Source organism: Crotalus tigris, unplaced genomic scaffold (assembly GCF_016545835.1).
Source record: "Crotalus tigris isolate CLP2741 ecotype Arizona unplaced genomic scaffold, ASM1654583v1 scf7180000017601.7605149639:7615979, whole genome shotgun sequence".
Lineage (NCBI taxonomy): Eukaryota > Metazoa > Chordata > Lepidosauria > Squamata > Viperidae > Crotalus > Crotalus tigris.
In genome coordinates this window covers 6,685,519-6,699,201 of record NW_024096505.1, presented here as the reverse complement: position 1 = coordinate 6,699,201, position 13,683 = coordinate 6,685,519, and the positions used below count along the sequence as shown (strand labels likewise).

The 13,683-nt window shown below is 35.4% G+C and overlaps 2 protein-coding genes across 4 annotated transcripts in view; one reads left to right on the top strand and one right to left on the bottom strand.

The window, feature by feature from the left end:
- The window catches only part of URB1 (URB1 ribosome biogenesis homolog), a 69,965-nt gene extending 64,114 nt beyond the window's left edge, over positions 1–5,851 (bottom strand). Inside the window, exons 1-2 of one of the 2 annotated variants that reach the window (XM_039319338.1) lie at positions 4,704–5,850; positions 120–248 (exon numbers count right to left, since the gene is read on the bottom strand). Coding sequence is in view for 1 of the 2 variants with exons in the window: in XM_039319335.1 (XP_039175269.1) it covers positions 4,704–4,719 (16 nt within the window). In the remaining variant the exon portion in view is untranslated. Of the gene's footprint in view, positions 1–119; positions 249–4,703 lie in introns of both variants that reach the window. The other variant, XM_039319335.1, reaches the window with a different exon arrangement.
- EVA1C (eva-1 homolog C) overlaps positions 1–13,683 on the top strand; it is a 44,139-nt gene that overhangs the window by 9,967 nt on the left and 20,489 nt on the right. The window lies entirely within an intron of this gene.

Here is a 13,683-nt window from a genome sequence, read left to right as displayed (position 1 = left end):
GTGAGGGAAGGCGAGGAACCCCTTTGATTTAGAAGGGGATGTTTGAGCGCTTTTCTGGATTGAAGTTCAATAAGGATGAGATCAGGGAAGAAAGCTTTACCTGTTAAGTTTCTACTTACCCTAGCCTTCCCTGACATAACCAGGAGAGTACTTGCTGGTCACCATTAGACAGTACAGGCCTTCTAACTGGGAATGATGGTAGTTGGGATCCAATACCTCTGGCAGAGAGCATCAAGGTTGGAAACCTGCTGGTTATGGCAAAATTAAATAACAACTTCAATACTAGTATGTTGATTCAAACTACAAAGATGTGTACTCATTAGCAGCTTATCCAGGTTCTCTTTCCTGAATTTTGTTATACTTTTTAGCTAAGAAATTGTTTCTCTTGGGATATTGACAGTACCTTCCTATCTACTAAAGGCTTCTAGATAAATGAGAACCAAACTCATTTTAAAAATGCAAGCCTCAGTGTACTTTGTCAATAAAATATGTGGCAAGAACTAAGAACGAACCCATTATATTACAAAACTGATATGCCACAAATGCCCCTTTGATATTGCTTCCTAGTTTATTTTAATAGCTGAGCCCTTATCCATTCTGATTGTATCCTGACCTTCCACCAGAGACAGCTGAATAATTATTATCAGCTCTGTTCAGTCAGGACATACTGTACAGTCCTGGATGCTTTGAAAGAAGCACTGGACATTAGCAAGGAATCTAGTGCAGAAGTATGTATATGTATAATGCATATGTATAATGCAGAAACCGTTTGATGCGTATGATTGTGAAGCTTACTCATGTTAGGGACGTGGGTGGAGAGGAAGGAAAACTCAATCCAGAAGACATGTTTAAAAAAGATAACATTTGTTCTTAAGTATTCTAGAAAAAAATGCACATGTTAATTCACTCTTTGGTTTTTTGTTTTTTTTTTTACATCACAATCAGAATAGCTAAAAGGCTTTTTAAAAGTTTAAGATCACAACAACTTTGTAATATTTCCTCCCAAAAATGATTTCTATACCTGTTCATAGGTAGTAAGAATTTTAAGTAGCATTAGAGATTTTATTTTTTAAAAAAGAGAAAGTCATAGTTATACATTAATTTAAAATCAAAAAGTCGGTAGGTTTTTTAAAATAACAGTTTTTATGAGCTTCAGGGAACACTCTCGATATTCAGAGATTCTGGGAGTTGTAATCCAAAAATCTGAAGGGCAGCTGATTGTCTATAAAAGTTTAATCATAAAGATAGCAAATTGTTTAGCATAGACATTTGAAATGTATGATATAGTTTATATCAAGATGATTACCAAATATCATGTTTGAGTGATATTTAATTGAGCTACAGTTTGGTAAGAAAATATTTGATAAATAGCTACACTAAAATAGTCAGTCTGCAGATCTGTTCAAAATATATATTGACAGAATGTCAAAACCCCAAAACAGAAAATAGTTAGGAAGCTATCATTGCTCAGACATGTTGATAGATGCTTAGGGGTTCTGGAGAAAACTTGAGCATGTTAAGTATACAAAAAAGTAAATCTACGTGCTATGACAACATAAAGCAAACATGAGTCAACAAGAATTCACATATTTCCTCACCCACACATGCAAGTGATATAAGGGATAGTACAATTGAATGGAAAAAGTGCTGCAAGTTTAATCATTCAATATCCATTGTTTTTGGAATTGGAAAAGTTATATAGCTTAGTTGCTTAAAAGGGCACAGAACACTTACCAGAATTTCCCCTAGACAGTTAATTCTGAGGACAAAAGACCACGCTACTCACTCTCTTGTATGAATTGCAAGTGCAATTTAGTTGCACAAGCACAACTAATAAAGCATGAAAGCAACTGTACAATACATCCATCCATTTTAGAATATGTGAAGAGATTTACAGGCATAGGACAGGAAGTTATCTCTTGACCATGAGACTGCAACCCAACATGAGATATAGTGCATCTTAAAAACTCATCTTGAATGCATGTAGAGTTTAACAATTCTGAACTTTACAATTAGTGATTGCCATCATTAACTAATGTTTGCATATTGTACAAATAGTATGTGATGATACAGGGCATAGCCTGATAAGGATCTGTTGGTGCTCTATTGGGCTGTTTTGATAGTTGCTATTAAACTTTGGGGGAGAGTATCTTTTGTTGGACACTTCACTACAGTTCTGGGATGGGGGGTTGGCTTCTTTGCATTCATGGCAAAGATTCTCCACTATGCTGGTGGATTTGACAGCCAGAAGGATGGCTGGCACAGCACAGAATTTTGATCCAAGTCTAGTATTATAAAACTTAAAGAAAGTTTTAGCCAATATATTCTTGCTTTTTTTTTTTTTTTTTGAAGGAGTACTGACAATCCTTATCCTTTCTTCCACTATTGTTTTTTGAGCTACTGATTTTTTTTCAGGGGTACTTTTAAGCGTAAATAGCTTTTTGAACTGTTGCAAATTATTGAATGCTTTTCCATATTAGTATATAACTAGTATTCTCTTATCAATCTAGCCAAACATCTGTTTATAACAGTGATTCTCAACCTTTCTAATGCCGTGACCCCATAATACAGTTCCCCATGTTGTGGTGACCCCCAAGTGGGTGTGGCCACCAATAAGAGGGAGCAGGACAGCTAGGGAAAAGGGAAAAAAATGGCGGACAGCATGGTTTGATGACCCCCGTGAAATGGTCATTCGACCCCAAATGGGGTCCCGACCCACAGGTTGAGAACCACTGGTTTATAACATGACACTAAATGACAGTCCTTACTTTGCTAATACACAGAATTTAGGACTAAATTTATTTTCCATACATGTGATTCCAAGGAAGAGAGTAGTGACCACTATTGCAGCATGTGATCATAAAACTTAATTTCTGTGTTGGCAAACGCTGCAAGATTATTTCTCTGGCACTTCATTTAGACCAGTGGTTCTCAACCTTTTTAATGCCACGACCCCCAACCGGTCGTAAGTCGAGGACTACTCAACCGGTCGTAAGTCAAGGACTACTCAACTGGTGCAGCACCGTTTGTAGAATGGGACTTTTGGCGGGCTCAGCAGGGCAGAGACAGCCTGGACAATTTCTATTGGCTTTTGAAAGCCAATAGAATTAGACTCTATTCAAGAGAGTCTATTCTATTGGCTTTCAAAAGCCAATAGAATAAAAGGGAGTAGCACAGCTAAGGAAAAGGGGGAAAAAATGGCGGACTGCATTGTTTGGCGACCCCCGTCAAATGGTTGTTCGACCCCAAATGGGGTCCCGACCAACAGGTTGAGAACCACTGATTTAGACGTTTCAGAAATAACTATGTGCCAGGTTACCTTAGTTTCACAGGTTCCTAATGGGACTTAAGTTTGAAATATCTAAACTGCAACTGTGAATCTGGTTGCATGGTATAGTTTCTAGTTGGATGTAACTTTTCCAAAGGATTGTCCTAAAGTTCCAATATTCTTAGTAGCCACATAATGGAGCTAACACCAGTATAACTTAATCATGATCTTATGCTCAAGGAGTAATTTGACTAATAATATAGCAATAGCTCAAGAAATAAATAACATTGACCAATGTTCCACAGCATCCCTTTTGCAAGTCAAGAATCACTTGCAAGTCACAATACCACATACTGAAAACCATCATGGATAAAAGACATTCAAGATCATGTAGGGTATCATCCTATTCAGATGTGCTGCAAGCAAAATAATAGATACTGTAACATTATTTTCCATGGTAAATAATCAGAGGAGTCCTGTCTGTAGATTTTCAGAGCTCCCAGAAAAAGAATTATAGTTTTGGGATGCTATAAAGTCATGCATAACTGAATGGTATTCATGTTACACATAGCATGTATAGACACTGAGCTTCAGACAACCGTTGGGAAAACAGCTAAAATTAGCAAAAACAAATCCAGTCCAAACTGTAAACTTTTAATAAACTTTTATATTCTCCCTTTAACTATGGTTTGTATTTTTGTTTTTAAGATATTATGATGACTTCTTATATTTATATTTGTTTATATATCTTTATTATTTATCTATTGTTGTGTATCACCCAGAGTCGCCTTAGGTAAAATAGGCAGCTATTATTATTTATTTATTAAATATTAATTTATTAAATAAATAAAATCTCCTATGGAAGCTAGAGTGAGTAGAACTGATAACTATCCATAATTGTTTTTTCTCTGTGTGAGATCTTTTGAGTCTCTATTGATTTCAGTGAGAATATCTAGCAATTCCAATTAGCAATAGTAATAGCACTTAGATTTATATATCTCTTCATAGTGCTTTACAGCCCTCTCTAAGCGATTTACAGAGTCAGCATATTGCCCCCAACAATCTGGGTCCTTAATAATTAGCCATTATTAATTGAGAGATAATTTTCTGCTATGATCTCATATGATATTCTATGACAGTATTGTTTACATATGGGTCTGTTTTTCATCATACATTTTAAATAGTTTTGAGTAGTTTAATTACTTTTTCTTTGGATTGCTTAAAAATGTATTGTTTTAATAAGAATGAAATATGATCTAAGTTTTAATTTGTTGACATGTATAAAATCATATTAATATGTCATTATCTACAAGGATCAGTGACCATAATTACTTGAAACAAAAGGCAAAATAAGGATCCCCAGCGGGGACAGGAAATATCAGAGTTATGAAATAATATTGAATAATATTTCAACTCAGCAGTGGGAAAGACTTACCAAAAAAGGCCAGCATTTGCCTTCTAACTGTGGTTGGATGTATGGTGGTGTAAGTTTTAAAGAACTACAAGTTATCACAGTTTTCTAAATACCAGGCATCTAAAGTTGTTGATCTGGGTCCAACTTTCTCTTCTTGTTAGTAGCCACAGAATAGCTTTCTTTAAACTTGGCTGAGTTTGTGAAAACAAATCCTTTTAAAGAGACAGATCACTCTTCTGCCTTGTGTAAACACAAAGTTTATTATAGAGAAAGCAGTGAGTTACATTTGATTAATAACTCGCTGTGTTTCATATAAACTTTTTTCCCGATAAAGTAAAACTTTACATTTTATTTGACAGCAAATGTTGAAGTGCTACAATGTACCTTGCCAAAAAGGAAAAAAAAAAAGAGAAAAGGCAATAAATAGGAGATCCAAAATGCCAAGAATTTCTGCATCCAATAATGAGATGATTAATGAGGCGAGTTAAAAAAAATACTCCTGTTTAAACCCTTTCTCATCCACATGAATCTTGAGCTCTGATATTAAGATTATTCATTGGTATATTTTCCAGGGTCAGTGATTCTTTTGAAAATGTGGGTTTTTATATTAAGAATGTTGGAATTTTTGTCCTACCCACACTTGCCAATAATCAACATCACTAGTCTGAAGTACTACAGGAATTTCCCCACCTCCTCTGGATAAAATGTTAATTTCCATTGACACATGCATTATATTCAGCTGTGGTCCTGAAATGAAAGTTGTTTGTTTATTAAAGACAGAAGACATCCCATTTTTTCAGCAGTCTAGAAATAGATGTAGGTTGCATCATCATTGTTGAAGATTTATAAAATAGCACAATATGCTTCCAATTGTAATGGATTTTAACTGTCAAATGTTATGCTTCTCAGTCTAAAAGGTGATATAATAATGGTATCAGATCTTTTCTTCCAAAGCTGTAATCCTCAGCAATTTAACTGAAAAGTAGATTTTATTGAAATCAATATTGCTGACTTAATTGGGCACATTAAGTATTTTGAAGTAGATCCTGAAGGTTATAATTAATTTTACTTTCAATGTGCAGTGAAATTTAGAAACACTAATTTGTGATTCTATTATCATAGATCTGATATATATTTGTAGATTTTATTTTCAAGAAGAATACGGTATATCAAAGGCTCATATGATCGGAATTATTATATAATTATACAAAGCAGCTGTCTTATTTGTGGTATGTGTGATACATAGGTATGTTCATTTTATTTTGCATGCTCTTTATTCCTACAAAGAGATTTTATTTCCATTTATGTAAAAGGATCTATATAGGGAGAAATGTTTATGTATATTTCAGGCTTTATGTATTATATCAGTGAATTTCTAGAAACGTTATCCCTATTCCTCCTGATTCTCCTGTACCCAGATGACCGATACACATTTACAGTATTTTATAATGGTTTATTATTCTTGAAATTTTAAGGATTTGACAATCTTTATATTTTTGACAGCAGAAAAATTGGATTTACAACAAAAAAGGGTGATATCATATAAACATTGACTGTGAGAAGAAACACTGCTTTTCATTATTTTAAATTCCAAGGAAACAACATTCCATATTATTCCATACATCCTCATTATTTGCTACCATTATTTGCTACCATTTGGATTACCTCCAAATGATTGGCAAATATTGATGTTTAAAATATTTAATTCTTCAGTCTCATTTCCAGATTGGTTACAATGATTAACTTTAGTATCTTAAAAGAGATTTAGAATAAAATAGTAAAATGACAAAGAAATACTAAGGCCATAATTCTATATATTATCTCAATAGTGAGTCTAATTGAAGTGAGCAAGACTGGTTTCTATGCAATCATGTATCGGACAAAAATATTTCAGAAAAAAGTTCCTTATTTTGATCCAGTTTAATAGATTACCTCCAAATGCAAAACAACTCTGAAATCTCACTGGGTTTATTATGTAACAATTTTCCCAATGTTGTTTATGAGGTGGTAGGAGATTTCAGAATAACCCATTCTTTCAAATATTTCAGAATTCTTTATACAGTAAACAGTAGACAGTTGATAGAAGTAATAATTGGTCATTTAACAGTTGGATTGGCACAAATATTAGATTACAACTCCTAGAGTAGCAGTCCCCAACCTTTTTGGCAGCAGGGACTGGTTCTGTGAAAGACAATTTTTCTATGGATGGGGGGGAGATGGTTTCAGTTTCATTTGCTTGCCCGCTGCTCACCTCCAGCTGTATGACCTGGTTCTTAACAGGACACGGATCAGCACTAGTATGTGGCGCAGTGGTTGGGGACCCCTGTCTGGAGTATCTCATGCTGGTCATGGTAGTTGGACCTTTTAAGAGGTAGAATTCAACAATATATGAGAACTAGAGTTTTCTTATTTTTAGCCTATATCAGTGATGGTGAACCTTTTAGAGACCAAGTGCCCAAACTGCAACCCAAACCCCACTTATTTAACACAAAGTGGCAGGGCTGCATCAGCAATGTGGTGCCCTCAGGGGGGTAGGGGGCATGGCCCACTGGGTGGGCGTGGCTGCAGTGGTCACAGCAGACTGGGTGAGTGTGGCTGGGGCCAGGGCAGCGGGGGCTAGTCCCTTGCCATCTGTGGGGCATCCCGGGGGGGGGGGCAATACTGCTTGCTCACTCACTTCCTGCCCTGTCGTTTCCAAACGCCACGTGCTCGCTACTCTGGCGAACTCTGGTGGGGCAACGGCACGTGTACCCACAGAGAGGGCTCTAAGTACTGCCTCTGGCATGCGTGCCATAGATTCGCCATCACTGGCCTATATTGACTAATGGTGATCATATGATTTCAGTGAAGTATTTTCCATATTGAATTGTATGTGGTGCAATACGGAAAACTATTTTTTTACATATTGTCTAATTAGTATAATTAGTATAAATTATTAGTATGATTTTCCTATATCAGAGTTTGCATACTATAAGGAAACTGCCCTGTAGACTAAATCCAAACTTGGTCTTAAAGAAGACTCCTTGAAATCAATAGGACATAAATTAATTGTTTTCAGTCTATTTACTCTAAGGGTCTTTCCCCACTACTGATTTACCATTCCTGAGTCAGCAGAAAATTACAGTGGCCAGTAGTATTTGTGGGGGAGCCCGGGAAGCAAATCTGGCAAGATGGTGGTCACAGCATTCTGACCCATTCCCCATTCTGTTTATATGTCCATCACCAACATTTACACATATAAAGGGCTGGGAATTTGATTATGATGCCATCCCTGATATCTTGCCTAGTTTGATCTCTCTCCCTTGGAAGCTGCTCATACTGTTACATAGTTGGCAGTCCCTATTGCTAATCCCTATCCTGCATCTATTTTTCTCTGTTTCAAGTCACTGCAGTCACCTAATTCCCCTTCAAGGTAAAGGATGACCAAGCCTAAGAAATATTAAAGGTCATGAAGTATCTTAGCATGTATTGGAATAAGGGGCGAAATATTACATTACGGATTCAAGATAAGGACACTAAGTTTGTCTCATTAATGGGCTAGGAAGGAAGTCAAGGCAACATTATGGTGCAGAAAAATGATGGGGAAGAAGAAAATGGGCATATTTGTGCCGTCATAATTAGGTAGAAGTGGAGAAAGGCATAAGTGAGATTAAACCTGTATAGAACTGAATGTTCTCAATATGAACAAAGTCTTTTGTTCTTGGCTCAGTTGCCATAGTGGCATAATACAATGTTATCTTTGGTTCAGCAGTACAAAAAAGTTCTGTGGCACTTGACCTTGAGAGCCTTCAAGTGTAATCCAGAGAGATATTATATGTAAAAATTGTTTGGCAATCTGTCATCCCAAGAAAAATATACTGTCTTCTGTATGTTGAAGACAGGCGTTAGTTGTACACGAAAACCAAGCAAATATTATTCTCTTTCTTAATAGAAACTGCTATGGAGCACACACACACAAACACACACCACACAAAACAATAATAGGGTTTCTTGCATGAATGTTATTTTTTTTTCTGAGCTAAGGGCTGAACCAAGAAATAAAACTTCTTCTCTGCATTATTTCTTATCCTAAAAGAGATGTTTGAGAATTGAGTGTTTTGTTGACTGCAGTTGATAGCTAAATTTTCAGTGTGAACATGTATCACCTTATCACAAAGGGTTAATACAATGCTAAGAATTGTCAACTTGCCAATAATTGAAAGAAAGACTATTGTGTATGAATGTTTTCCTCCTATTGCCACTGTGAGAATGTGCATTGCCAACCCACATTGCAAAAATTTGAGTAATGTTTACAATCTGCAGTGGAAACAGAAAAAAAAAGAAAAAGATAAGAGTTAGCTTTGTGTAGCTGTTCTTGGCTGGATGGATTTTGAGACAGCATGACTAGTGAATATTGGAACATTTATTTAAGAAATGGGAGAAAAAAACACAAAGGCAAATCAGATACTGAAAGAACTGGTACGGACAAGAATTAAACTCTTCAGCAATGAGAACCAACTGCCCTCCAAATGGTGTTGGGTTTCAGTTCCTATTAGCCGAGCCTATGAAGTTATTTTTTTTTTTTTTATTGAAAGTTTTATAAATTTTACAAAAAAAACAAAAACAATACAAAACAAAAGACAACATATACAAAAAAGAAACTAAACATTACATATAAAAAAAAAAAAAAACCCATCCCCCACCCCTCACAAAAACCCTCCCTTCCCCCCCCCCTGAGCTTCCCAGAGCAGAATATAGGCTTAATTAAAAATTAAGAAATAAAAATAAAAAATTAAATTAAAAAATTTATATTTATATATATATATATAAAAAAATATCTATATATATATATATATATATAAAAAACTTATAAAAAAGCTATGTGATATTTTTGTATACCCAATCTAAATTGTATAAATTTTATCCATTTGTCCCAAACAGCAAGGAACTTCTCTTGCGTTTGTTGCTTTAAGAAAGCCAAAATCTTTGCCATTTCCGCCAGATAAGCTACTTTAAGAAACCATTCCTGCAATGTAGGCAAAGATTCCTTCTTCCAATATTGTCCTACTAGCAGCCTAGCGGCTGTAATCAAATTTAACATCAATACAACCTCCTTTGTATCACAATCTGTAACAATGCCTAACAAAAATAATTGCGGAGTAAATTTTACCCTCCTTCTAAAAATTCTCTGGATATTCCACCATATTTTGATCCAAAATGCTTTTATCTCTCTGCATGACCACCAAATATGATAATAGGAAGAATCCTTATAACCACATCTCCAACATTTGGGTTGCACGTCAGGGTACATAAGAGACATTTTTTGTGGATCAAGGTGCCATCTATAAAACATTTTATAAAAATTCTCCCTAAGGTTCTGTGCTTGTGTAAATTTGACATTTCTCACCAAAATGGTTTCCCAAATGTCCAATGAGACTGGGACACCAAAATTCTGCGCCCATCTAATCATACAATCTTTAATTAATTCCGTTTCTGAGTCCATTTCAACTAATACCCCATAGATTCTCTTGATATGGGTTTGTCTTTGATCCTTGACTTGCTTAATAAGATTTCCATCTTCTCTAAGAAAACCCAATTTACAATCCACCTTTCATTTATCTACTAGTTGCCTATATTGAAACCAAGAATAAATAATATTTTCTTGCGCTAAATCTTCCCGTAATCTTAACTGCCAGTTTTGCCCATCCCATCTAAGTAACTGACTATAAGACACCATGTCCATTTTTACTCCTCTTTTATTCCTTCTATCGCATGCCAAGGTATAGCCCATAATGGAACTTTAAAATCACTTTTATAATATTTTCTCCAAATCCTAAGTAAAGAAATTCTTAAAATATGAGATTTAAAGACCCAGTCCATTTTTTATTAAATATTAAATATGCATGCCACCCATAAAGTAAATCCCATCCCTCTAAATGAAGTATCTCAGGATTTGTCAAATTTACCCAATCACTGATTAGTGTTAAGACCACCGCATCGTAATATACTTTCAAATTTGGTACCTTAAGTCCACCCCTCTCACGGAAGTCTTGCATAATTTTAAACTTAACCCTTGGCTTTTTCCCTGCCCAGATAAATTTATTAAGACCCTTCTGCCACTCATTTAAATTAATCTCATTTTTCAAAATCGGAAACATTTGAAACAGAAAAAAGAAACTTGGGTAAAATATTCATTTTTATCACTGCAATTCTTCCCATGAGGGATAATTGCAACTTTTCCCAGTTCTTCAAGTCCTTCTGTACCCTGACCCACAACCTTTCATAATTATTTTTAAATAATTTTACATTAGAAACAGACAACATCACCCCCAAATATTTTACCTTATTAACAATCTCAAAACCCGTCAAGTTAGCCAAAATCTGCTTCTCCTGACTAGACATATTTTTAGGTAAGATTTTAGTCTTATTTACATTAATTAATGTAAATTACATTAATTACATTAATCTTGAAGTTATTAAAGAATAACAGGTTATGGTAATCATGTTTTTTTCTGGATCAGACTTCATTTCATCAGATGTATACAATCTTGTCCTGAAAGAGGAGTCTGTTGGGAACACACATAGTCTCACAAACATACAGACAGATCAATTTTGGGGATGGCAACTAACAAAAGAATTATTGGATTAACATAAGCATTCTTGCATTGTTGAGTTGATTGTTTTGTCATGCTCCCAAAATCAAGGAAGACACACTGAGTTTCTTCTAAGCAGTTTCTTTTATTGTTCCTCACCTATAGACAGAAATCTTGCAAATTAAAGCAATTTGCTTGCAGCATTAAAGATACTGTATTCCTTGAGAACTCTTAGGGAGGAGCTATATTGATCCTCTTCCTCCCAACCAAAGTTTGCTTTCTCTTGCTCCTCTGGAATGCATCCCTTCCCTCCTGGGAATTTGGACTACATTCCACCACATGTCTATAGTGTAAGAAGAAAACTTGACCTTATTATTTTGGGAGAAACTGTGGCATGCTAGTCAAGCTGCTCAGATCTGCCCACTAGTTCCTCTTATATGTGGGCAGTTAATGAATACTAGTTAATAAATGAAATAAATCTCATTTATTTCAAAAAAAGAATATGAGAATGGATGCATATCAGAATATATTTTATGATTATTATTTCATGGCCATAGCAAGTTTATGCTTTTAATTCAAAGCCCATTTTTTTAGTCAAAACCTTGGATTCATTGCTCTACAAGTAGACTAGAAAAGATTGCTTCATGAAACCTTAAGAATGGCTATCATTAAGGGCTTCTCAGCCTTCTTCAAAACTAACATTGGTTCAGAGTAGAGCTAAAATTGCCCAAAGACATCCTGAGCAACAGCTGCAGACAAAGGAGAATTATATCATGAAGCAAGGGGAGGTGGGCTGGCTGACTGATAGTCAGGGTTCCTTTGGACAGACCCACATAAAAATGTATGTAAACCCAGAGTGAATTTTTAATACTAGCTAAACTCATTGGTCACATATCTGTCAAAATTAGCCTCCTTTCTTCCTATAGATTGAATGGGGAATGTTGACAGGGAGAAAAACAAAGCTGGTGAAACCATCAGTCTCTGTCCTTAACATGCTCTGTACATCATAAGGACAGTCCCAGTGATGAATTCTGTACATGAGGCAGGATTGGGATCATCCAAGTGGGAAGCAAATTTTATACTGTTAGGCATAAGGACTGGTAGATACACTTTTTCAGATTTGATGAATACCCCTAAATCAGATCCTAGGAATCTTTTCAAGTGTTATTGCATGATTGGAAGAAACCAAAAATGTTGCTACATTTAGATATTACATGAGATTTCTTTCTCTATGTGTAGTGGTTGTGGCCAACACATCTAAAGATATTGCAAGTACTGTGATGTCTATACCCAGATTAGATGGACCCATATGTGATTCAATTCTTCCTAGGATCTGAAGAAGCATTAACAAATTCAATATTGCCCTTTGATATCCACTTAAGGAGTTTAAGTGGAATGAAATAATCTTGCCAATAGGATAGCTTGTACTGGTACTTGTTCTATAGGTTTCTGGCTTCATTCTTGTTGATTTGGTTGTTTGTTGATGTTGTCATGAATTTTTCAATTGCATTTGGTATATTCTTGTGAGGACTTGATGGATGAGACTTTTAGGAACCTGGCCAACCATTTTTGTGGTATTTCACTCTATTTTGATCTTAAATAAATTGGCCTGTAATGAAAAATAGATGGTACATCGACAGTGCTTATTACAAAATATAGATTGAACTGTTCCAGCCAGTATAATTAACATTTATGTTAATTGTCTTAGCTTGATAATACGTATGTTAGCTCCTGAAATAAAAGACTGAGTAATATTTGTTTACCTAGCAAAGCATTCTGCCACTGTTGTGATTTTTTTGCTGGAGGGGCAGCCAGATATCTGGTTTATGAAGGGTTTAGTTATTTTTCTTTGAATATTAAGATCTGCCACTTAAAGCCTGGTGCAACAGATAACCACTTAGAATTAAACAATTCTAAGGTCAGGGAATTATTCTGAGTAGCAAGACTAACTGAAAATAATAGCACTTCCACACAGAACAATTGTGTCTTGGTTATTACCACAATTTTCATTTTTGCTTCAATAATATAATTTAGGTGAAGTTGAAGAATATAAAAGATTGGGTCTGTGGGTCTTTTGTGACCTCTTAAGTCACAAAGCACCTATTTCATCCCTTAATTCTGTCCAAGACTCTCCAAGAAATTGGGCCTGTTCCCCCACATTTGGAAAGCGGCCTTCAATGTGCCATATCAAGGGGAATCATTGTTGATTAAGCAATTAAAACCAGAGCTCTCCATTCTATCAATGGATTCAGGTCTACTGTTTATGCTTATTGTTCACTGCATTTGTGGTGGTAGAGGATATCCATGATATTATCAGGAGCTTTCAAAAGGCGTCTTTCTGATTTGTCACTCAGCACATGCTTTGTGGGGAAAAACTTGTTCTCAGAATATAATCCTTTAATTAATCCCTTACTGAATTTCTGAAGGCA